General features: G+C 38.0%; 2 protein-coding genes across 2 annotated transcripts; one reads left to right on the forward strand and one right to left on the reverse strand.

Annotated features, from left to right (window-relative positions):
- Nucleotides 1-374: 374 nt before the first annotated feature.
- On the forward strand, nt 375-24,569 carry LOC110908679 (glutelin type-D 1). The gene is made up of 3 exons (XM_022153645.2): nt 375-561; nt 23,373-24,096; nt 24,222-24,569. Exons 1-3 carry the CDS (start codon nt 387-389, stop codon nt 24,373-24,375), a joined length of 1,053 nt encoding a protein of 350 aa, XP_022009337.1. The 5' UTR covers nt 375-386; the 3' UTR covers nt 24,376-24,569.
- Nucleotides 24,570-25,676: 1,107 nt separating this feature from the next.
- Nucleotides 25,677-26,143, reverse strand: LOC110908680 (mitochondrial import receptor subunit TOM7-1). The gene has a single exon (XM_022153647.2). It carries the CDS (start codon nt 26,088-26,090, stop codon nt 25,869-25,871), a length of 222 nt encoding a protein of 73 aa, XP_022009339.1. The 5' UTR covers nt 26,091-26,143; the 3' UTR covers nt 25,677-25,868.
- Between the last annotated feature and the right edge of the window lie 433 nt (nt 26,144-26,576).

Genomic DNA, 26,576 nt, shown 5'->3' on the forward strand with positions numbered 1-26,576 from the left:
ATCTGTCACATATGTATATATGTATATGTTGTATGTATATATGTGTGTGTGAGGAGGTTTTGTCCTCTAGTGGGACGGCTTGAACCGCCTGGAGAAGCCAGAGAGGACGCCGGCAGGGGGGCGAAATGGCTGGAGGAGCGGCGCCGGTGGGGGACGGTCCAAAGCCGATCCCCATACCAAGCAGCCAAACAACATAGAACGTAGCAATTTATCAAAAACACAATATGTTGAAAAGATCTTCAGTGAAAAATTAATTTCTAGATACATTACATAAGTCAAAGAATATCTAACTATATCAAGTAGCCAACCAAATTTGACATCTAAAACATATAGACTCTATATATAACTCTCTCACACACAAATTTTCATTTTGTAATAATCTGAAGATGAAAATGGCAGTGGAGAAGGTCGATCAAACCGTCTTTGAAGGAGATGGTGGTGGATATTATATACGGTCAAACTCAGAAACACCTTTCTATGCAGGAAAACTTCTCCTCCGCCCTCTTGGATTTGCTCCTCCTCACTATGGCGATTCCAACAAAATTTGCCTTGTTCTTGAAGGTAATTTTACTTCATGGCACATATGGGTGAAAAAACCCCGAATAATCGAACCATAACTGAATCCAAATTAAAACAAAACTAAAGGTCCGTTATCGTTTTTGTAAGTTATTTTTACGATAAAATTATCTATATCTATAATCTATAATACTATATAATACGTTTGAGAAGGACGCTATTGTAATTTACCTCAAAGTTTAAGTCACCTAAAAGTCTAAGACAAGTTTTGTTGCGTAGAGTTTAAATGCCTATGCAATCCACTTACTAAACTTCACGTAACTAATATATTATTTAATGCAATTGAGATTATTTAATTCACTACACTAAACGTAATCTTATTTATAATACTTCAAATTAAGATTTAAATTTCTATTAACTATTTTAATTTAAATAATAATAATAATAATAATAATAATAATAATAATAATAATAATAATAATAATAATAATAATAATAATAATAATATAACCGGTGTTTTAGGCCAATCTAGTTAGATTACGCTTTTCAACAGAACCTTGTAACACCCATCGCATCACACAGGCCAACCCAAAACTCTTGTAGGAAAACATGTAATTTAACTTCAATTTTAATATACTTAAAAAATCCATGAGCCATTTGATACAAGTATTGGTGCATAAACAAAATTCATTTACTCTTATGCTATTAATGAAATATTCAATGAATATAATATAATACTTAATAACATAATATTTAATGAAAATAATATTCAATGATATAAATTTTATAAGTATAATTTTATTTATAATAATATGTTTGTTATTTAATAATACGTATTGGTCGGGTTGAGTCGAGCATCACGTCACGTCAGAACATATCACATAAAAAGGGTATTTTGGTTCGAGTCAAAATAGGTTTGGGTAATTCAGAATAGGTCACATAATATTAAATATTTATGAATTAGTTGAATTTAGTATTTTAATTTTAAATTTCTTTTATTCTTCTATATTTTAATAATATTTTGGTATTTAATAATACGTATCAGGTGGGTCGGGTTGAGCAACATGTCACGTCAGAACAGGTCACATAAAAACAGTTATTTTGGTTCGAGACAAAATAGGTTTGGGTCATTAATTAATTGAATTTAATATGTTAGTTTTCAATTTATTTTATTTAACCAAATCCGCATGAAGGTTGTGATGTGTATGCCTGTCCTGGATTTGAAATCTGTTAAACGATCTCGCTTCATCACTAATTCCTTCGTTATTCGATTGTCTCCCCTCCCCATAGTACACGTAAATTGCATGTCCTTCGTCCTCTAAAATCATGTTGTGTAAAATAACGCACGCGTATATCTTGTTTCTTATTTTTTTCTTTTTCATAGAATCGGCATGGGAAGCTCAAAATGTGTCGGGAAAAGATGGAGAGGTTGTTTATTTTTTGGGTTGTGGGTTGTTTGTGTGTGTACTGTATGTGTATTTATAATATAAATTTTAAATTTTTTATAAGCAACGGTCAAATAGTCAACGTTTTTTTTTAAATTTGCAACGGTCAAAAGAATGGGCCAATAAAACATTGCCACGTTGTCAATCTTCTCCGCCCCACGCCAGTGACTTCCCCCATGCCAAACCCAAGCCCACCTTGGGGTGGTGTTCCGGGTGGGAGTTCCCAACCCATGCTCCCAACCCACGCCCACTCCCTACAGTCTTAGAGTTTAGGGTTTAGTAATGGTTAGATAGAGTTTTCTCATTAAAATGATTTTCTCATGATCCCTAACATAATATAATTTGAAAACCATGAGGACCAATGTGAACTACTCATTTTTTCTGTGTAATTATGTTTTTTTGGTGCATCTTTTACAAACGTGTATGACCGGACACACTAATCGGGCCATACCACGCCGCCCCAAGCCCAACGTGTGAGAGGGAAATCAGCCTCACTCAGCGGCAAGGTGATTGGCGCTTAGGATCGGAATCAAACCCGCGACCTCTAGCTTTTGGTGCAAATCTGACGACCCCTTAACCAACTGAGTTGTACATATGTGTATATACTATATTATCATTTATCTCTATAGTTACATTGTTTGTTAATTAGTACATTATTATCATTTCCGTCTCTAGTTACATAATTTGTTGTTTTGTAAATATATGTACATTAACAAACCCTTGTTCAGAATAATCAGCTTCTTCAATATATGTAACATATATGTACGATACTAATTTCCGAATGTTAAACACGTATGTCCATATATGTACATTAAGTCATTAACAAAAGGGAAATTGGATTCAAATAATCCCAAATAGATGTTATTTGCCATTACCGATCCTACCTTTGAATATTCACACTGGCAATCCCACCTTTTAACTATTTTTCCTTGAATAGTCCTATGTTAAAAAAACTTAACGAGTTAAGTTTTTTTTTTTTTTTTTTCAGAATTACAAACTAGTGTTTTAAGGCTTTTCTAAGACCCTTACTTTAAATATCGATTTTACATATTATTTTCGCATATAAAATTGTTTATGCAATTACACATACATATGAAAATACAAGTTTCTTAAAACTTCTTGAAATTTAAAACATTTCAAATATAATATTGTCATTTATGCGTGACGACATAACGTAATGCGGAAGCTTGAAACTTAATGGTGTTCGTTTCTTCGTTGAGCTTGATCGTCATCCGATACTTTACGGTATACCTACATTTCATAAAACATGAAATGAGTTAGTTATGAGAGTTTATAACGCGTCTAAACAAGTCCGTAAAGCCAAAAACAAGCAAACAACAACTTTTTAACAGTTTTGTAAGCCGTCGCAAGCGCAAGGGCTCTAGTTAAACCCATTCTAAAGAAATTTCACCCATCAGTAGGAATGTTCACTAAACATTAGGAATGTTCACTGAATAATAGGAATGTTCACCTGGTGCTGCATATTCCCAGCAATCCCATTTTTTACTTAAACGGTCATAACTTTCTTATTTCTTATCCGATTTACGTCTCGTTTCTTCCTACGTGATCGTAATTTGGTTCTCTATAATATAGAGTTAAAATCCGACATCCGGATTAACAATTTTCTAGATTTTAAGCCTGTCACACCCCCAAAATCCACCTGCGGAGTATCACCGCTTGGGAGCGTGTCTGACCAGGATCAAGCCACCAATCATATTGAACATGTAAATAATGTCAAGTATAATAAATGTAAACCAACCATTCAATACGATTGATGTTTCAACAAAACATAATTTAAGTTGCGAAAGCATAGTAAATAATCCAACAATAGTTAATAGTTTAAATATCATAATAGTTCAACGTAGAAACCACGATCCTTGTCCACAACGACCCGCTTCTCCAGTGCAAGCTCCAAGTACCTAACGATCTGCAAGGCATGTAACAGAATGATCAACAAACTAGTTGAGCGAGTTCACAGAAAGTAAATGCGTAATAGTAAATTTGTTCGTAACAGGTGGCTCTACTGGGCCGTTTGTATATTTTACTGGTGGTGGTGTTCCACGTTACTGGTGGTGGTGTTCCACGTTACTGGTGGTGGTGTTCCACGTTACTGGTGGTGGTGTTCCACGTTACTGGTGGTGGTGTTCCACGTTACTGGTGGTGGTGTTCCACGTTGTATAACCACTAAACTACTCGTAACTATAGGTATCCTCCACAACCGAGGATAGTAAAGTGGTAGTCTAGTCATAGTGTCAATAGAGTATCTAATCAACCTTTCAATCCCATTCCCAACACCCCGGGAATCCCATGCCTTGGTAAGAGTGTGAACTCACCTTGGGTTGCTCGGCAGATACACAAAGAGTACGAGTAAGCAAGTAATGGTCAACCACGTCCTATCATGGTTGTTATGCAAGTCAGGTTCAGTGTTCAAGTAGTGCACGTAAACAATCAAAGCAAGCACGTATGCACGTAAACAATCAAAGCATACACTTGTGCGATTCGTTATATGTTTCCCAAACAATACCCGGCCCAAACAATAAACCCATTCAGTAAGCGGCCCAAAGATAACAATTTAGACATGGAGGTTTCGGCCCAATAAATCAACAGGCAATGTCTTGTGCGATTGGCCTAGGCCCAACTATAAACGGCCCATTGTGTTGTGTGATTCAGCTAGCATAAGCAGCCCAAACATATGGTACGTAGTGGACTTGTGCGGTCCGATTCAGGTTGTGCGATCCGATCAGTTGGGCTGCCCGGCCCAAATACAACCTACGGCCCAATGTACACATAGTAACGTTGTGCGATCCAGCTGTTTTTGTGCGATTCAGCTGTTTTTGTGCGATTCAGCTGGGTTGTGCGATCCAATACCCTTGTGCGAGTGGGCTGGATTGTGGGACAAGCTTTTGGGCTTGTCCGGCCCAACAGTTAGGCTAACCCAACAACTTGTGCGATCTGTCACCTCTTGTGCGACTGAGGTCACTTTGTACGGCTGGGACCTGTTGTGCGTGTGATCTTGTGTGATTCAGGTCAGTTGTGCGATCGGGCCAGCTTGCGCGTGTGGTCTATTTGTGCGATCAGTTAAATCATCCCATTAATCAAGCAAATTCGGTTACAATCAATAACTATTTCCAAATTTATCTAATTCAATCAACACAATTCCAACAAATCGTTTTAGCAAGATATCGATCAAACAAGATATTCTATCAAGAATCCTCATGAACCCTAATAATCGTATGAACAATCTCTAACAATTTATATGAACATATGGCCTAGAACATCAACCAATCCGATTACATGAGCATACACATATGACCGATTATCAGGACACTATTTAGCATCATACGATTAACAGAAATACCAATCATCATCAATTAACACTATAATCCGATTTCTTGTGAACTTTAATCATACACATGAGCCGATTTATATTCATACAACTCTACTAGCGTAACCAATCACAATAGCCATACAATCACTTAACATCAAAGAGCAACAATCAAACATGTAATCATACTAACCAGATTAGTGAAAGGACAAGGATGATCCGAATGGGGATCTTGTGCTGCCGTCGGTTCCCAAGCAAGAAAGAGAGAAATTGTAACTAGGGTTTTGTGTGTGTGAAGTAGTTTGTAACAAATGAGGTAAAGCCAATTTCCTAATGGTGTATACACGGTTAGAGGGGGTGGGCCGGCCCTTACATGGGCTGCCATGTTGGTCCGTGTACAAGGTCTAAAGCCCAACGGCTTTGTGCGATCCAAAATAGGTGTGCGTGTGTTGTGCGTTTCTTGTGCGGTTCGAGTTATTATCATTTATATATATACAAAGCACACAATAACAAAACGTTTATTAAATCCAAACATATAATCCAGTTCACATATGCACGTAGCGTTACACAAAGCGAGTCTAAAGTTCGAGTTGTCACATTATCCCCAACTAATTGGAAATTTCGTCCCGAAATTTGGTATGCACTCACTGAGGAAGCTAGGTAAACTGTACTGTTCACTGGTTTTCCTGGGGTGTCACATCCTCCCCCCGTTGATCTGGAATTTCGTCCCGAAATTCCGAAGTTGTAGCTTCAGCCTCAGTAGTGGTTGCCTGGTTCTCGAATAAATGGGGGTACTTTTCTGTCATCCTGTCTTCGCGTTCCCAGGTGTACTCTGGGCCACGTTTGGAGTTCCAACGAACTCGTACAAGAGGGATTCTCTTGTGTTTGAGGACCTTCACATCCCGGTCCGTGATTTCAACTGGTTCCTCAACGAACTGCAACCGCTCGTCAATAGTGAGTTCCTTAAAAGGAATGATAAGGTTTTCATCTGATAGGCACTTCTTTAGGTTCGATACGTGAAAGACATTGTGAACTACCCCGAGTTCAGCTGGTAGGTTCAACTTGTATGCAACTTTGCCAACCTTTTCTATGATTTCGAATGGTCCGACGTACCGCGGATTCAGTTTGCCCCGTTTGCCAAAACGAACCACACCCTTCCAGGGTGAAACTTTCAATAAAACCCGGTCCCCGACCTCGAATTCCAATGGCTTTCTACGCTTATCCGCGTAGGCTTTCTGACGGTCGCGTGCTGCAGCCATGCGTTGTCTTATTTGTGCAATCTTTTCCGTGGCGTCCACCACAATCTCTGGACCCGTAATCTGGCTATCTCCGACCTCTGCCCAACAGAGAGGTGACCGGCATTTACGCCCGTACAATGCCTCGAATGGAGCGGCTTGGATGCTGGTGTGATAACTATTATTGTAGGAAAACTCCACCAAAGGGAGATGCTTTTCCCAGCCGTTGCCGAAATCAATGACGCATGCTCTAAGCATGTCTTCGAGTGTCTGGATCGTTCGCTCAGACTGCCCGTCCGTCTGAGGGTGATAAGCTGTGCTCATGTCTAACTGTGAGCCGAATGATTTGTGCATCGCTTTCCATAATTCCGATGTGAATCGTGCATCGCGATCCGAAATGATGGAGATGGGCACTCCGTGCCTCGAAACAACTTCTTTAAGATAGACGTCTGCAAGTGTGGAGAACTTGTCCGTTTCCTTAATCGGTAGGAAGTGTGCAGACTTGGTGAGTCGGTCCACGATCACCCATATCGTATCGTTCCCACGCTGCGATCTTGGTAAGCCCGTAACAAAATCCATGGAGATTTCTTCCCATTTCCACTGTGGTATCCTGGGCTGCTGTAGTAGACCAGCTGGTTTCTGATATTCGACCTTGACCCTCGCACAGGTCAAACATTTGCCGACATAGGTGGCGATGTGAGCTTTCATACTTGGCCACCAGTATGTTGTCTTGATGTCGTGATACATTTTATCCGCCCCGGGATGTACCGAGTAGCGAGACTTGTGTGCTTCGTCCATTACAAGTTCGCGTAGACCGCCATAAAGTGGGACCCAAATACGGCCCGTTACATAGTAGGCGCCGTCTTCCTTTTGCTCCATTTGTTGTCGTGAGCCGCGTAAGGCTTCAGCCTTGACGTTTTCGGGCTTCAATGCTTCTACCTGAGCATTTCGTATCTGAGCAGGGAGGCTAGACTGAATTGTAAGCTGTAGCGCTCGCACGCGCTTTGGTAGAGTGTCCTTCCGACTGAGGGCATCAGCCACAACGTTGGCTTTGCCTGGATGATACTTAATAGCACATTCGTAGTCGTTAAGTAACTCGACCCATCGTCGTTGACGCATATTCAAATCCTTCTGCTTAAGGATATGCTCGAGACTCCTGTGATCGGTGTAAATCGTGCACCTGGTACCGTACAGGTAGTGTCGCCATATCTTAAGCGCGAAAACAACAGCTCCCAGCTCTAAATCGTGCGTCGTGTAGTTCCGTTCATGAACCTTTAGCTGACGAGAGGCGTAGGCAATCACTTTATCCCGCTGCATCAATACGCATCCCAGACCCTGTATGGATGCGTCACAATATACTACGAAGTCATCTGTGCCCTCTGGCAATGAAAGAATAGGTGCACTGCAAAGCCTATCCTTTAGATACTGAAAAGCAGTTTCCTGCGTGTTGCCCCAACGGTAGGTGACACCCTTCTGTGTCAGTAGTGTGAGTGGCTGCGCAATCTTCGAGAAATCCTTAATAAACCGTCTGTAATAACCTGCCAGACCCAAGAATTGGCGTATTTCTGTCGGCGTACGCGGTGCAGGCCAGTTTCTGATCGAGTCTACCTTGGATGGATCGACATGGATCCCATCCTTGTTTACCACATGGCCTAAGAAGTGGACTTCTCGAAGCCAGAAGTCACATTTAGAAAGCTTGGCGTACAGCTGTTCCTTCCGAAGGAGTTCCAAAATAAGGCGAAGATGCTGCTCGTGTTCCTCCTGACTCTTGGAGTAAATCAGGATGTCGTCGATGAATACTATGACGAACTTGTCAAGATAGGGTTTGCACACCCTGTTCATCAGATCCATAAATACTGCAGGCGCGTTCGTTAACCCAAATGGCATGACGAGAAACTCGTAGTGACCGTAACGAGTTCTGAAGGCTGTCTTGGAGACGTCCTCATCCCGGACTCTCAACTGATGGTACCCAGACCTTAAGTCTATCTTCGAATAGTAGCACGACCCTTGCAACTGGTCGAATAAGTCGTCGATGCGTGGAAGAGGATAACGATTCTTCACCGTCACCTTGTTGAGTTCACGGTAGTCGATGCACATCCTGAACGTACCGTCTTTCTTCTTCACGAAAAGCACTGGAGCTCCCCAAGGCGAAGAGCTTGGGCGTATGAAACCCTTTTCCAAGAGTTCCTGCAGTTGCTTTGACAATTCCTCCAATTCCGATGGAGCTAGACGATATGGTGCGCGAGCTATGGGTGCTGCTCCTGGAGCGAGTTCGATCTGAAATTCGACCTGACGATGAGGCGGTAAACCAGGTAAGTCTTCAGGAAACACCTGAGGGTAATCACGTACAATTGGAATATCTTCCAATTTCTTTTCCTTTGATGAGGCGTCTGTAACAAGAGCCAGAATGGCTGTGTGACCTTTCCGTAAGCACTTCTGAGCCTTCAAGAAAGAGATGATGCCAACCACAGCACCACTCTTGTCGCCTTGAACTTCTAGAGGTTCCTGACCCAAACGAGGAATGCGAATAACCTTTTCGCTGCATAAGATTTCTGCCTGGTGTTGGGATAACCAATCCATCCCAATCACGACGTCGAAACTTCCCAAAACTATGGGAATGAGGTCGATAGAGAAAGCTTGACCAGCTAAAATAAGATTACAACCCTGAACTACGTGCGTGGCTTCTAGACTTTTACCGTTAGCTAACTCGACTACATGTTTGGTGGGTAAAAGTGTTGGTGCACGTTTTAGCAGTTAACACATTTTCACAGACATATAGCTTGTATCCGCACCCGAATCAAATAAAACAGTAACGTAAATATTGTCGAGGAGAAACTTACCCATAACAACGTTGGGATCGTTCACTGCGTCGCCTCGACCTAGCACAAAAGCACGACCACGAGCTTCATTGCCGTTGTTGTTGTTCCCGCCGTTGTTGTTGCCATTGCCCTGGTTGTTATTGTTGTTGCGGTTCTGGTTCAACTGAGGGCAATCGCGTTTAAAGTGACCTTCAGCCCCACACTGGAAACATCCCCGGTTTCCACGCTGTGGCTGCTGTTGCTGCTGCTGGTTCTGTGGAGCTGGTTGCTGATGCTGCTGATTCTGATTTGCAGGACGAGCGCTTCTACAATCTTTAGCCTCGTGACCCATCTTGAGGCATCTTTGAAAACGAACCTTATTACACTGGCCACTGTGATGTTTGTTGCAGGTGTTACACTTTGGAAGGTTTCCTCGATACCCTCCCTGTCTGTGGCTGCCTGAGGAGTGCTGACTGGGACTCTGGTAACTGTCTGTCTTTCGCTGTTGAGCTTGTGACTGCACTGAAGCTGATCCCTTGCTAGAATCCCCATCCCATTTCCTCTTACTTTCACTGGGAGTAGCAAGTGTAGTAGAAGCAGTAGCGGTAGCAGTAGCGGTAGCGCTGACACGCTTTGGCAGTTTGTTCTGATCCACTGCCTGGTCGGTGATGCGATGAGCGAGACGCTGGATTTCCTGGATGTTGTTGAGGTTAGCCGACGTCACGTGGCTCTGGATCTCTGGCGCAAGCCCCTTGAGATACAACTCAATACGCTTGTATGGAGGGTCCACCATAGTTGGACATAACACAGCCAACTCATTCGATCTCTTGGTGTAAGCTTCGATTTCCGAACCAACCATTTTCAAGTTATACAACTCGTCCTCCAACTTGTGAATGTCTTCTCTAGTGCAGTATTCCCTCTTGATCAGTTCCTTGAATTCATTCCAGGGTGTGGCGTTAGCAGCTGCCAACCCTAAGATTTGCACTTGTGCGTTCCACCAAGTGAGCGCAATCCCTTCAAGTGTGCCAGTGGCGAACTTCACCCTGCGAGCCTCAGGGCATTCACACATTTCGAAAACCGACTCGAGCTTTTCAAACCAGTGGAGGAGTCCAACTGCCCCCTCCGTGCCGCTGAACGAGTTAGGACGACAGTCCATGAAAGTCTTGAAGGTACACGCAGGTTGTTGCTGAGCGGGTTGACCTGCTTGGGCGGCTGCAACTGCCGCAGCAACGAGAGCCTCTAGCTGGGCTTGAGTCATGTTAATTCGTGCGGCCATTGATCTTCACATCAAAGGCAATATAAGTGAGAAAAGTTCGCGAATAGTACGATGACAGAAAAGTATAGGCATATAGGCGTTCTCATATAACAAGGGCATGTGTATCTAAGCAAAAATGCGAGCAATGTTCTAAGCAATTCTAGCAAACAGGCAATATACATAAACCTTATTACCTAGGATGTCGAGTCTTGCACGTGGAGCGAAGCGTCGTTGTGGATCGTCGAGAGCACTGTTCTGGTTATAGTCCGGTTTTAATAAAAACGTTTACCCATATTAAAACCAAGTTCTCTATAACCAATGGCTCTGATACCAATCTGTCACACCCCCAAAATCCACCTGCGGAGTATCACCGCTTGGGAGCGTGTCTGACCAGGATCAAGCCACCAATCATATTGAACATGTAAATAATGTCAAGTATAATAAATGTAAACCAACCATTCAATACGATTGATGTTTCAACAAAACATAATTTAAGTTGCGAAAGCATAGTAAATAATCCAACAATAGTTAATAGTTTAAATATCATAATAGTTCAACGTAGAAACCACGATCCTTGTCCACAACGACCCGCTTCTCCAGTGCAAGCTCCAAGTACCTAACGATCTGCAAGGCATGTAACAGAATGATCAACAAACTAGTTGAGCGAGTTCACAGAAAGTAAATGCGTAATAGTAAATTTGTTCGTAACAGGTGGCTCTACTGGGCCGTTTGTATATTTTACTGGTGGTGGTGTTCCACGTTACTGGTGGTGGTGTTCCACGTTACTGGTGGTGGTTTTCCACGTTACTGGTGGTGGTGTTCCACGTTACTGGTGGTGGTGTTCCACGTTACTGGTGGTGGTGTTCCACGTTGTATAACCACTAAACTACTCGTAACTATAGGTATCCTCCACAACCGAGGATAGTAAAGTGGTAGTCTAGTCATAGTGTCAATAGAGTATCTAATCAACCTTTCAATCCCATTCCCAACACCCCGGGAATCCCATGCCTTGGTAAGAGTGTGAACTCACCTTGGGTTGCTCGGCAGATACACAAAGAGTACGAGTAAGCAAGTAATGGTCAACCACGTCCTATCATGGTTGTTATGCAAGTCAGGTTCAGTGTTCAAGTAGTGCACGTAAACAATCAAAGCAAGCACGTATGCACGTAAACAATCAAAGCATACACTTGTGCGATTCGTTATATGTTTCCCAAACAATACCCGGCCCAAACAATAAACCCATTCAGTAAGCGGCCCAAAGATAACAATTTAGACATGGAGGTTTCGGCCCAATAAATCAACAGGCAATGTCTTGTGCGATTGGCCTAGGCCCAACTATGAACGGCCCATTGTGTTGTGTGATTCAGCTAGCATAAGCAGCCCAAACATATGGTACGTAGTGGACTTGTGCGGTCCGATTCAGGTTGTGCGATCCGATCAGTTGGGCTGCCCGGCCCAAATACAACCTACGGCCCAATGTACACATAGTAACGTTGTGCGATCCAGCTGTTTTTGTGCGATTCAGCTGTTTTTGTGCGATTCAGCTGGGTTGTGCGATCCAATACCCTTGTGCGAGTGGGCTGGATTGTGGGACAAGCTTTTGGGCTTGTCCGGCCCAACAGTTAGGCTAACCCAACAACTTGTGCGATCTGTCACCTCTTGTGCGACTGAGGTCACTTTGTACGGCTGGGACCTGTTGTGCGTGTGATCTTGTGTGATTCAGGTCAGTTGTGCGATCGGGCCAGCTTGCGCGTGTGGTCCATTTGTGCGATCAGTTAAATCATCCCATTAATCAAGCAAATTCGGTTACAATCAATAACTATTTCCAAATTTATCTAATTCAATCAACACAATTCCAACAAATCGTTTTAGCAAGATATCGATCAAACAAGATATTCTATCAAGAATCCTCATGAACCCTAATAATCGTATGAACAATCTCTAACAATTTATATGAACATATGGCCTAGAACATCAACCAATCCGATTACATGAGCATACACATATGACCGATTATCAGGACACTATTTAGCATCATACGATTAACAGAAATACCAATCATCATCAATTAACACTATAATCCGATTTCTTGTGAACTTTAATCATACACATGAGCCGATTTATATTCATACAACTCTACTAGCGTAACCAATCACAATAGCCATACAATCACTTAACATCAAAGAGCAACAATCAAACATGTAATCATACTAACCAGATTAGTGAAAGGACAAGGATGATCCGAATGGGGATCTTGTGCTGCCGTCGGTTCCCAAGCAAGAAAGAGAGAAATTGTAACTAGGGTTTTGTGTGTGTGAAGTAGTTTGTAACAAATGAGGTAAAGCCAATTTCCTAATGGTGTATACACGGTTAGAGGGGGTGGGCCGGCCCTTACATGGGCTGCCATGTTGGTCCGTGTACAAGGTCTAAAGCCCAACGGCTTTGTGCGATCCAAAATAGGTGTGCGTGTGTTGTGCGTTTCTTGTGCGGTTCGAGTTATTATCATTTATATATATACAAAGCACACAATAACAAAACGTTTATTAAATCCAAACATATAATCCAGTTCACATATGCACGTAGCGTTACACAAAGCGAGTCTAAAGTTCGAGTTGTCACAAAGCCCTCGGCTTAAAATTCAATAATTAAACATTTGACCCGTTTCATGATTTATTAAACAAACTTGTTTCCAAATAATCATAAAGCATATACCAACGTACCTAACTCAAAATCTTTAACTCAAGTTCATAACTTTTATGAATTACGCGGCCATTACACAAGTTATGTGCATAAATCATTTTTTTAACCCGTTAAGAGTATTTAAGCATTTAAGCTTAAATCTCACTCTTCTTTTTCACACATCTCATTTCCACATTAAGATATCTACTTATCTTCCACCACAACTATATTTGTGGTGGATCTAATATAGTGAACTATTTATTCCGAATTCTACCCTTCGGTTTGTCATTTTACAGAAAAGAATCGTTTCAAGGCATTTGACCAAAAAAGTTTATACCTTAAACTTTTACTCTTATCCAAAAGACTTAATCATAAATCTCATTTTCAAAAAACCCTAAAGGGTCGTTTGCCCGGTTTATCGTTCAAGGGCGTTTTGGTCAACTTTTGCCCTTCTTTTTACGACGAAGGACTTTTAATAACATGTTTGACCAAAATCACACATTTTAGCTATAATCTTGTTTAAAAATCATTATGTTTCTAAAAACGCAATGACTATAATTTAAATTATTAGGTTTACCTATTAAGGTTACCCAATGTCCATTCTTGACTTCGTTTAACTCTCATTGAACCTTAAGTTCTCAATGAGAAGTTGACCTATTACTTATACCTGGTTCGAGTCGAAGTATTGACCCATTTTAATACCTCATCAAATAAGTTGCTAGTTAATAGCAACGCATATTCCATACGCTACTCACCCCTGTGATCATAGTACTCGACAAAAAAATCATTAGTCGATATCATCAAATGGTGATAACAACACCATCCGACCCGTTTAGCCTATATGACCAAACATTTTGTATTTATAATTGAATGGTATTTATTTACCATTTCACTTATTTGACCCATTATGAATTTTTACCATATGGTCATATTTCTTAAATCTGTTTCTTATGCATTTAACCCATCATGGCTTACGCCATAGGGTGTCGTTTAAACTTCAACTTTTTATTCGTCTACACGTGACTAAATTACCGTTTTACCCTTATTATTCATTTGGCTTACCCTATAAGGTAACCATTCAAAACTCATTTTATCTTTGTCATTTCATGACCAAATTACCGTTTCACCCCTTTTTACCATTAAGTATGGTTTTCATCATTTTCACTTGTTCTGACCCGAATCATTTCGTGTTGGAACCCCATATTTCAAATATTACCTTATCGTATTTATAACCTATAAAACAAATAAGTATTCTACGAAAAGGGTGTAAGCTTTACTTACCTTGCGTCCAAATTATGTTTTTCCTTCATACTTGATTTGTTTGACCCGCTTACTTCCCAAGCTTCCACCTAGCTTGTCAAACGTCAAACCTTCAATATAATCCGTAATATGGTTAGATTAGTCATTATCAATCATGACTATTCCACCTTACGGGTTTTATGTCGAAATTATTATTCGATCTTATCTTTGGTCAGTTTGACTTTTAAAAGTCAATTGACTTATTAACATATACAAATGCACAAATTGGTTCATCGAACTCACTTAGACATTTCATCTGAATACTTTATGAAATCAAATTTTACATACTAACATGTAGGTAACATGATTTCAAGCATCTATAACACGATTTTAACATCAATTTCTTTATATCATACAAAAACCCATCTTATGGCAAGTATGATCATATACCCAAATTCATAGATTATTCAAACACCTTCCTATCACTATCATGTATGATGATTCTAAACATATTTATATCATCAATTTCATCATATTATTAAAACCCACTTATCTAAGTGTGGTAAATCATCTAAACAGTCAAATCAAGGCAACATATGTATATTTTTCACTTAGGGTTTTGTTCCTAAGCAAGTATACATCACTAATACAGCCATAACCTTTACGATTCATTCATAAATCGCAAATTGTGATTTTCATAAAATTTCACAACTTCAACAAACATCAAAATTGTACATACCTTATGATCCCCTAGCTTGGGTGATCGTTAATTCATGTTCATTCATGAATTTGAGCTCCAATTAGCCCTTCAATTTGATGATTTTGGTTGAATTAGGGTTACACCCTTTTTCATCTCCTGATGATCGATCTCTACACACACTATATGTGTGTGTAGTGTTATAATTTTTTATTTATAAAACATAACTTTCCCTTTTAAGACTACATCTCCATGTTTTTATTACTTGTTTACATGTTAATAACTAGGTGAATTTATTCCTAGTTATTTTGTTTTTACGTGTTAATTTTTACCACTAACGGTACTTTACCCATCTTTTTAGTATTAACGTGGTTTGATTACCAAACCCGTTTTCGAGGTGTTACAAGTCTACCCCCCTTAAAAAGTTTTCGTCCCCGAAACCTTCCTTACGTAGTTCATTAAGTTTAAACCTAATGCACTTAGTCTCGGTAATCCTTTGAGCATTGCTCATACGTTAACAATGTGTTAATATTACCAGGAAAGTATGGTAATATCTTTTTGGTTACAAAGCATATGCGTCTTTCATGAGAAGTAACGCAACTCAAAATAACGTTTTCGTAATTTATTGTAACGCAATTCAAACAAACTTTTTCGTAATTTCATTATTTGAACCCGTTTGGGTGTTTTAGTGAAATCCTTCACTTTTGACAAACAAACTCTTTTTTTTTTTTTTTAATTTATTCATTCGGTTCATTCATATGAAATCCACCGCTTAAGAACAAGCCAAATTTCTTGATTTTATATTAGTTATTCAACACTAATCTATACGTAATATTAACGAAATTCTATAAAGCGTATAACCACATACCTTATAGCTTTTCCTTCAATCGTGCTTTTGCTCGATTTGACTTCTCGACACTTCGCTTGTGTTGCTTTATGATCCCTTAGTATAGGTGATCAATACTTCCTTGTTAGTAAGGCCTCACGGGCCATCATTTTCGTTTTGTACTCGTTTACCTTTATTGTTTTACTTGACCGAGTCGCCATTTGGTCACTTGGTCATATGAATTTGTCAATTATGCTTATTCTACGCTAATCCTATAATGATAAGAGTATTAAACAAACTTTTTAAATTTAAGTTTGACCTTAGCCTGCCTTACCGGCTAAACTTATCAGTCCGGTTACCTACACCCATCGCTCGGGTATACATTATTGCCTTCCCGAGGCTTACAAGCATTCATAACCCCCATCCCATAGCTCGCGCTACAATGTGATTATATTCCATATTAATTTTCTTGACCATGATCGCATCACGTCATGTTTAAGTTTATATCAAATTTTCATTATCGAAAATCTTCCTTTCGAATGTATCGTCTTGCACCTATCGGTGTTAAGACCTATATCTTTTAGTATTAACCGTTTTCCAATTCCTCTCATAATATTCATATTTGTTAAAACGTTGTTTCTCACTAAAACTGAATTTTAGTTTAACTTTTTCTCTTTAACTTATGTTAATTACTCATATCAAGAAATTGACAACCAAGAATTTATTCTTTTCCTGTTCTTATTTTTACACGGGGAATCGTAACCAGTTCCCACACTTTACCTGAGTGACTGGTAGGTTCTTTCACTTAGTCGCGTAGGCTATTTCTTTAGGCTTTCACCTCTTTAAGGTGAGGCCCCTATAGTTCATTTCTTTCTATTTGTGACCCGAGGGTCATTTTGGTTCTGTAAATCTTTACACTGTTTATAACCCGAAGGCTATGGTGATCCCGTAAATCATCTTTTACTCATGTCATTATTAAAATATATGTATATATATATATATATGGCGTCAAGGCACCCCTTTTTATGTTTGAAAATCATTTATTTTCACTTTTAAAATTCATTAACTTCGACCGCCGTCTATGACTACAATTGTTTTCTTTCAGATTATTCTTCCGACTCTATGACTTCTTACGTCATTTACGTGTCGGTTTATGTCACGCTTACCGTTATCCGGTTTATGCCTCTATTTCTTTACAACTCGTTACCCAGGTCCTTTATCTTATTGTTTTAACGCTCCCGTTACCTGGTTTGCGCTTACTTATACCATTAGGAATTACACTTTATTTGACCCGTTTGACTTGTTCGTGTGAAACCCACCACTTATGAACAGTCAAACTTTATTCTTTATTCAATACGTTCAACTTCGAAATAGTTGAACATAATTATCACAAATTTTATTTGTGAAATTTTAACATCTTTTAGTTATAACTCACAATCAAGTCTTTTGACTTTTAATCCGCGTTCCCGTTTCCCGGTTTTACACATGTATTTAGAATCCTACCCATTAACCGGGTATTTTATTGAAGTCATCGTTAATAACCATTCCGGTATGCATTAAGACTTCATTTTGACCTGTTTGGTTGTCTTAGCAAAATCCATTGCTTTTATTCAGCCAAACCTTTATTTGACCATCCTTGACGGCCTTATAAACTATGAATGATGATTATCATCATCAGCCTATCTTTACTACAACCAAAGTAACCGACTTTGATCGTCTTTCCGTGTGGGCAATACCTTCGTTTCTATGAACCCACGGGTCACTTATACTTTGGTTTTACGTGCCCTTTTTGTCAACCATGGCTCTTTCGTCCATAATGACTTATTTCATGAATTTCCTTGGGTCTTTTATTTCTATATGCGTCGTATATCATTTTTATGGTTCCCGCGAAAACCATTTATATGAGTAGACTAATTAAGATTTCTTGACTCCAAGGATCTTTTAACTTTTTATTCACCTTGTCCTTACCGCATCGGACGTAATTGCGCTCATTATAAGAAGTTCATGGTATCATGTGTTCACTACTTACTTGGCCAGAGTAAGCGATCAACACATGGTATGCGTGACCTTATTATAATTATCACATCACGTCCCATGTAAGTAACTCCTCAATTTATTTCCATATTTATGATTTCATTTGGTAAAACTTTATTTAATTGTCAGTTAACAATTATTAGTTTTACCCATTTTATCCTCGAACATATAAAATGTTTTATTTTTATAAACAGTTATACAATCACATTCGTTAATATGATCGTTACTTTTCTCAATATGGTTCATATTGAGAATACTTACTTGGATGATTACTCTCATCCAATTTTCTATATAAATTGAATTCTGTAATTGTCTTGATATTAACAATTGTGAATAATACACATCTCTACTAAATTTCTCTTGGAAACGTCATCCTGGATAGGTACCCTATCCAGGTTTCCCAAGTTTCATATTCTATATGCAACTGTCATTCACTATGTATTTGTTGCATATTACTGTTTGTACTATAAAATTTTAGATGTGTACCTGGTAGATACTCGCCCTGATAAACTTTCCTTGTTGTTCGATCTCTGTTCGAGATCATTACTCGATTTATGTCTTTGGCGTGTATGGCTTACTTGTCATACTTCAAACCATATCTTCATTGTATCGATAGATCCTTAGACTCTCGTCATCTTCAGATGTGAGGGTCCTTCAACTAAAACATTTACAAAATATTAGTAATGTTAAGATTAACAAGCGCCCATACTATAATACAAGGCTTTCTACGATACGTGTTAACACACGTAATTCATTAACTATATCGGTCTTTTATCAATTTATTTGGGGTAACGTGTGTTACACGATAACCCTATATGTTGTTTACAACATTTAAACATGCTAGACCGTTATGTACATAATAACTTACCGGATGTCTTGATCAAGTCTCGAACCGAACACATTTACTCTTTAACCTTGAGCTCTGATTACCAACTTGTAAGACCCTTACTTTTAATATCGATTTTACATATTATTTTCGCATATAAAAGTGTTTATGCAAGTACACATAGATATGAAAATACGAGTTTCTTAAAACTTCTTGAAATTTAAAATTATTTCAAATATAATATTGTCGTTTATGTGTGACAACAAAACGTAATGCGGAAGCTTGAAACTTAATGGTGTTCGGTTCTTCATTGAGATTGATCATCATCTGATACTTTACGATATACCTACATTTCATAAAACAAGAAATGAGTTAGTTATGAGAGTTTATAACGCGTCTAAACAAGTCCATAAGCCAAAAACAAGCAAACAGCAACTTTTTAACTATTTTGTAAGCCATCGCGGGCGCGAGGGCTCTAGTTAAACTCATTCTAAAGAATGTTCTCCCATGAGTAGGATTGTTCACTGAACAGTAGCAATGTTCCCTGAATAGTAGGATGTTCACTGAATGGTGGGAATGTTCACTGAACACTAGGAATGTTCGCTGAATAGTAGGAATGTTCACCTGGTGCTGCATATTCCCAGCAATCCCATTTTTGACTTAAACGGTCATAACTTTCTTATTTCTTATCCGATTTACGTCCCGTTTCTTCCTACGCGGTCGTAATTTGGTTCTCTATAATATAGAGTTAAAATCCGACATCCGGATTAATAATTTTCTAGATTTTAAGCCCTCGGCTTAAAATTCAATTATTAAACTTTTGACCCGTTTCATGATTTATTAAACAAACTTGTTTCTAAATAATCATAAAGCATATACCAACGTACTTAACTCAAAATCTTTAACTCGGATTCATAACTTTTATGAATTACGCGACCATTACCCAAGTTATGCGCATAAATCATTTTTTTGACCCGTTAAGAGTATTTAAATATTTAAGCTTAAATCTCGCTCTTCTTTTTCACACATCCCATTTCCACATTAAGATATATACTTATCTTCCAACACAACTATATTTGTGGTGGATCTAATATAATGAACTATTTATTCCGAATTCTACCCTTCGGTTTGTCATTTTACGGAAAAGAATCGTTTCAAGGCATTTGACCAAAAACGTTTATATCTTAAACTTTTACTCTTATCCAAAAGACTTACTCAATCATAAAACTCATTTTCAAACTACCCTTAAGGGTCGTTTGCCCGGTTTATTGTTCAAGGGCATTTTGGTCAATTTTAGCCCTTCTTTTTATGACGAAGGACTTTTAATAACATGTTTGACCAAAATCACACATTTTAGCTATAATCTTATTTAAAAATCATTATGTTTCTAAAAACGCAATAAGTATAATTTAAATTATTAGGTTTACCTATTAAGGTAACCCAATGTCCATTCTTGACTTCGTTTAACTCTCATCGAACCTTAAGTTCTCAATGAGAAGTTGACCTATTACTCATACCTGGCCCGGGTCAAAGTATTGACCGGTTTTAATACCTCATCAAATAAGTTGCTAGTTAATAGCAACGCAAATTCCATACGCTACTCACCCCTACGATCATAATACTCGACAAAAAAATCATTAGTCGATATCGTCAAATGGTGATAACATCACCATTCGACCCGTTTGGCCTTTATGACCAAACATTTTGTTATATAATTGAATGGTACTTATTTACCATTTCACTCATTTGACCCATTATGGATTTTCACCATATGGTCATATTTCTTAAATCTGTTTCTTATGCATTTAACCCATCATGGCTTACGCCATATGGTGTCGCTTAAACTTCAACTTTTTATTTGTCTACACGTGAGTAAATTACCATTTTACCCTTATTATTCATTTGGCTTACCCTATAAGGTAACCATTCAAAACTCATTATATGTTTGTCAATTCATGACTAATTTTCCGTTTCACCCCTTTTACCATTAAGCATTGTTTTCATCATTTTCACTTATTCTGACCCGTATCATTTCATGTTGGAACCCCATATTTCAAATATTACCTTATCGTATTTATAACCTATAAAACAAATAAGTATTCTACGAAAAGGGTGTAAGCTTTACTTACCTTGGATCCAATTATGTTTTTCCTTCATACTTGATTCGTTTGACCCGCTTTCTTCCCAAGCTTCCACTTAGCTTGTCAAGCGTCAAACTATCATCAGAATTCGTAAGATGGTTAGATTAGTCATTACCCATCACGACTATTCCACCTTACGGGTATTATGTCAAAATTATTATTCAATCTTATCTTTGGTCAGTTTGACTTATTAACATATACAAATGCACAAATTGGTTCATCGAACTCACTTAGCCATTTCATCTGAATACTTAAAAAAATCAAATTTTACATACTAACGAGTAGGTAACATGATTTCAAGCATCTATAACATGATTTTAGCATCAATTTCTTTATATCATACAAAAACTCATATCATGGCAAGTATGATCATATACCCAAATTCATAGATTATTCAAACACCTTCTTATCACTATCATGTATGATGATTCTAAACATATTTATATCATCGGTTTCATCATATTATTAAAACCCACTTATCTAAGAGTGGTAAATCATCTAAACACTCAAATCATGGCAACATATGTATAATTTTCACTTAGGGTTTTGTTCCTAAGCAAGTATACATCACTAATTCAGCCATAACCTCTATGATTCATACATAAATCGCAAATTGTGATGTTCATCAAATTTCACAACTTCAACAAACATCAAAATTCTACATACCTTATGATCCCCTAGCTTGGGTGATCGTTAATTCATGTTCATTCATGAATTTGAGCTCCATTTAGCCCTTCAATTTGATGATTTTGGTTGAATTAGGGTTACACCCTTTTTCACCTCCTGATGATCGATCTCTACATACACTATATATGTGTGTAGTGTTTTAAATTTTTGTTTATAAAACATAGCTTTCCCTTTTACAACTTTGGTCCCGCAAGTTTAGTTTTAATTGTTTAAGACTACATCTCCATGTTTTTATTACTTGTTTACATGTTAATAACTAGGTGAATTTATTCCTAGTTATTTTGTTTTACGGGTTAATTTTCATCACCAATGGTACTTTACCCGTCTTTTTAGTTTTAACGTGGTTTGATTACCAAACCCGTTTTCGCGGTGTTACAGCTTTTAATCTGAATGAGGATACGAGTTGATTGATGTAAAACTTACCTCGAAACGGTGCTCTAAACGGCTTGATTTTTACTAACTGGAAGTTTAAACACCTAAATTGAAGCACCGTTTCGAGGTAAGTTTTACATCTATCGACTCATATCCTCGTTCTAATAAAAAACCTAAATCATCAGTTTGTAATTCAGAAACGAGCTAGGTTTTTTTAACTGGGGACTTGATGTGCTAAAAGTAGTTTAATTAAAACTAATTAAATTACCCTAGTCTAGACACTAAGTAACACCCTAGACTCCCTAAAACAACTACTAACCGGCAAGTGAACCGATCGACTCTAGTAAGCTAAGTAAGTCCGGAAATCGAACCCACATGACTCTATTTAATCACGTTAATTAGACTCTCTACACTTAAGACTGACACGACTCTAATTGCTTTTATGTTTTGGGGGAGGGGAGTTTCTAAATATCCTAAAATGCAATTAAATTAAATATTAATTAGCTAAGATGACTAAGACACGAAAAGACTTGGATTTACTTCAGATGATGATTGAAGACTACCTAGACTGGAATCCTGGAATGCTAGTAATTATGTTTTAATCAGACGCAAGTTATTATGGAATCAGGATCATAAATTGCTAAACCTAAAGAGACACCGAACAGGACCCTCGACCCTTCTCGGGAAGACACCTATGGAACTCTAAAGGCTGTTAGGAACACCGGTTTAATCTAGACTCCGTTATAGTTACCTAACTGCTTTATAAAAAGTACCTTAATATGACCTACTCCCTCATGGTTTAATCCTCCTTTCATACATTATAATAATATATAGTATAGATTAACAAAAACATGTTCAAAACCATAATCTTCCACGATATACACTTATGTACAATTAAAAAGAAAATAAAATTAAATTACATAGAGAAAATAAGTGGTCCACATTAGTTCTTACGGTTCTCATTATCCCTAACGATTCTCATATGATCTTAATCCTATACATACGTACTCATTACTTTTAAACCACTTAAATGCTTGTTCACACACCAATGTAACAATTTTTACCAATTTTTTTTCCAAGGTTTATGTATATCAAACATTATTATTTTAAGAACCAATATCTCTTTTAACATTTAACTTCATTTTGCACACATATGACATCTTCACAAGCGCTAATCAAGGACAAATAAAACTTGTAAATTGTTTACTATATATATCATACATATACACATATGTGTTTAAAAATGGTAATCAACTACAATAACACACATAACATGAGTCATTAACATGATATACAGGGACAATCACTGTTGGGTTGGTGGCACCAAATAGTACAGAAGAAAAGGTTTTCTTGATCAACAAAGGGGATGTGGTTCCAGTTTCAGCAGGGATGGTTTCATGGTGGTTTAACGGCGGTGACACCAATGCAGTCCTCATACTCATGGCTGAAACTAGCAAAGCTTTAGTCCCAGGCCAACTCTCATACTTTCTTATGGCCGGAGTTCAAGGAATTCTAGCCGGATTTCAATCGAATTTTGTAGGTAAAATCTTTGGTCTAGACCAAAAGGAATCAGAAAAGATTGTAAACAGCCAACAAGGATCATTGATTTTCAAACTTGATCATGGAATTAAATTTCCAGAACCCAATGATCATTTGGAACATAAGTTGTATGCTAGCATTGATGATCCATCTAGTAAGGTTAAGGTGAACAGTGGCGGAACTATAACTTCTTTGACGGAAAAGAACTTTCCTATGCTTGGTATGATTGGCCTAAGTGCAAGATTTGTGAAGCTAGAGGGAAATGCAGTGTTGGCACCAAGTTATGTAGCTGATGGGTCGGTCCAGATATGTTATGTCGGTAAGGGAAGCGGTCGGATTAAGGTTGTCGACAATGAAGGAAAGCTTGCATTTGACACTAAAGTTGGAGAAGGTGACTTGTTCATTGTTCCTCAGTTCTTTCCTACTGCACAGATTGCTGATGACTGTGGAATGGAAGTTTTCTCTGTCATAACTTCTTCAAAGTGAGTCATATCCTTCCAAAAAAACTCATTTTTTAAAAGTTCGTTTTTTTAACCAAGAAAAACGAACTTCTAACTATAAAAATTGAAAACTATATGTTTAAGATATCATTTTACTTATTTTGCAGACCTGTTTTTGGACAACTGGCTGGAAATACATCGGTATGGAGTGCATTATCTCCGGTGGTTTTACAGGCTAGTTTGAACATAACTCCAGAAACCGAACAACTTTTCAAGTCGAAGAATTCAAAAAGCATCACAATTGTCCCTCCAAGTACTTGATTAAGTTGTCGAGATCAAGAACGAAAGCCGATGTCGACAAGAGTTATAATATATGTTGTGAACATTCAATAAGTCGAAGTCCAAAACAAGAAACTGACAGTAAACCAATGATATAAAATTGGTTAAATGTCATATAATAAGGAACTTTAGCATATATGGTTCACGTTTAATAAAGTGTTTGTTTACTTTTGTTGTGATAATTGTTTCTTTTGGTTGCAAAAAATCAAGAAACATGCTTGTATGATTCTATCCAACAACATAATTCAATTTGCAGATATGCTTCAAAACTCATGGATACCATTCAAACAAGAGAAACACAAAGCCAAATAACAGAAGCATATCAACAATTACCCAAATCATCATCATCAGTCAATCCCACCAATAGCAAAGCTAAGGTAGGGTCTGAGAAAGGTAAGAAGTAGACAACCTTACCTCTACCACGTAGGAATAGAGAGGCTGCTTCCAGTGAGACCCCCGGCTCGATAGTAGTTTTGCTTCAAGCCTTGGACATAAGGCACATAACACTCAGCAATTGAGACAACTGCCGATTAGTGCATGTAACCTCTTGTCTTTCGGCTATCAACGCCATCACATGATGCATGATTAACCATCCCCCTCTTTTAACGTTATTTTCACAAAATTAGTAAAATAACGTTAAAATTAGCGCACTTTCACTTTTGCCCCGAGCGCCACAAATAAGGACCTAAATATTTTTTTGACACATGACATAAAATCATTACATGTGCTTGTATAACATTGAATCCAAACTACTTCTAACACATAACAAAATTAAAGAAATTTCACATAACAAAATTAAAGAAATTTAATTGCATGCATGTGTTACTCATATGAATTAAGATCATCAATTTATAAATACAAAGAACAACAATGCAAGGGTGTTCCTTATTCAAACCGGACTCGAAAACCTGAAAACTTGATCCAAACCTATCTCTAATGACGAATTCGACTGATGGGCCTTCCCGTAACCATGGTTCATATCCGGTTTTCAAATCTAATTCAAACATGAAATCAACCCAAAATCAAGCAATCAAATTCGTATCGGTTTTGAACAATCTGAATGGGTTGGAACTCTTAAGTTTAAAAAAGACAACCCCAAATTACCCAATTAGAATAATAACCCGAATAGAGTTATGCACAGTTTCGGACTATTTGAACCTTCGGTTTTGGACTATTTGAATCCAAATCGGTTCCAATTCGAATTCAGTTTCAAAAACACAAAACCCGAATAACCTAATTCGAAAAAACCAGAAACCCGAATAGATGATATAAACAGAAATAAATAAGCCAAATAACAGAATAATCTCTTCAATTGACAACTAAAAATAAACGTATTTATTCATAATTAAAAGCACAAACAACCAAAATCCACAGATTCAAAAAAACACAAACCCTAACTCATGACCGCTTCCGATAAACATTGAACCGATTCGTTTTACTATTGAAGTCGACGAATACTGAACCACAAGAACCGATCAAACGGGGCTAAGAAGCTGCGAAATAGTAGGCTTAGGCTCAGAATTCATGCCGATGAAGATGATCAACGGTATGAACCCATAGTGAGTGACGACTTTAGCCTTCTTCATCGTCCATGTGGTCCACTCCTTCAACACCTTTGACGTTGAATTGTTGTTTGATGGCTTTGATCCCTTTGTTGATTTCCCTTTGTTAGTCTTCAGAACAACCTTCGACGACATCCTGATCGGCAGAGTTCCTACGTCGTGGTTCTCGAATGTTTTGGAGCCCTAATGTTGGATTGTGTTATTTATCGGATAGAGTTTGAGCCCAAAATGAAGTTTTTAGAGCCCAATAAGCATAGGCCCAAGAATTGTTTTTAAAGCCCAAAATTCCCCCTTATGATTTTTCTAGAGTTGCTATGTGTTTTGTTAGAAAATAACACTTCAGCTTAAAAAAATTACGTAAGTTCCGTCTTCAACATTTTTAAAATGTGTCACTTCAGTCCAAAAAAGATAGCGGCTTGCACCAGTTCCGTCCTCAACGTTTTTAACGATGCGTTATCTTTTTGCACTGAAGTGGCACATTTCAAAAATGTTGAGGACGGAACTGGCGCAATTTTTTTTTTATTGAAGTGTTATTTTCCACCAAATCACAGGGACAAAAATGACAGTTAACTCATTTTTTTTAATTCACGGGCAGTCCTATTATATTTTATCTTTTTTAAA

Source organism: Helianthus annuus, chromosome 9, assembly GCF_002127325.2.
Source record: "Helianthus annuus cultivar XRQ/B chromosome 9, HanXRQr2.0-SUNRISE, whole genome shotgun sequence".
Taxonomy (NCBI): domain Eukaryota; kingdom Viridiplantae; phylum Streptophyta; class Magnoliopsida; order Asterales; family Asteraceae; genus Helianthus; species Helianthus annuus.

Bases quoted from the DNA above. Each gene is read 5' to 3' on its own strand.
- LOC110908679 (XM_022153645.2), top strand. From the start codon at position 387: ATGAAAATGGCAGTGGAGAAGGTCGATCAAACCGTCTTTGAAGGAGAT. The intron at 562-23,372 runs GTAATTTTACTT...CATGATATACAG, and splicing joins AATTTGCCTTGTTCTTGAAG to GGACAATCACTGTTGGGTTG. The intron at 24,097-24,221 runs GTGAGTCATATC...CTTATTTTGCAG, and splicing joins TCTGTCATAACTTCTTCAAA to ACCTGTTTTTGGACAACTGG.
- LOC110908680 (XM_022153647.2), bottom strand. From the start codon at position 26,090: ATGTCGTCGAAGGTTGTTCTGAAGACTAACAAAGGGAAATCAACAAAG.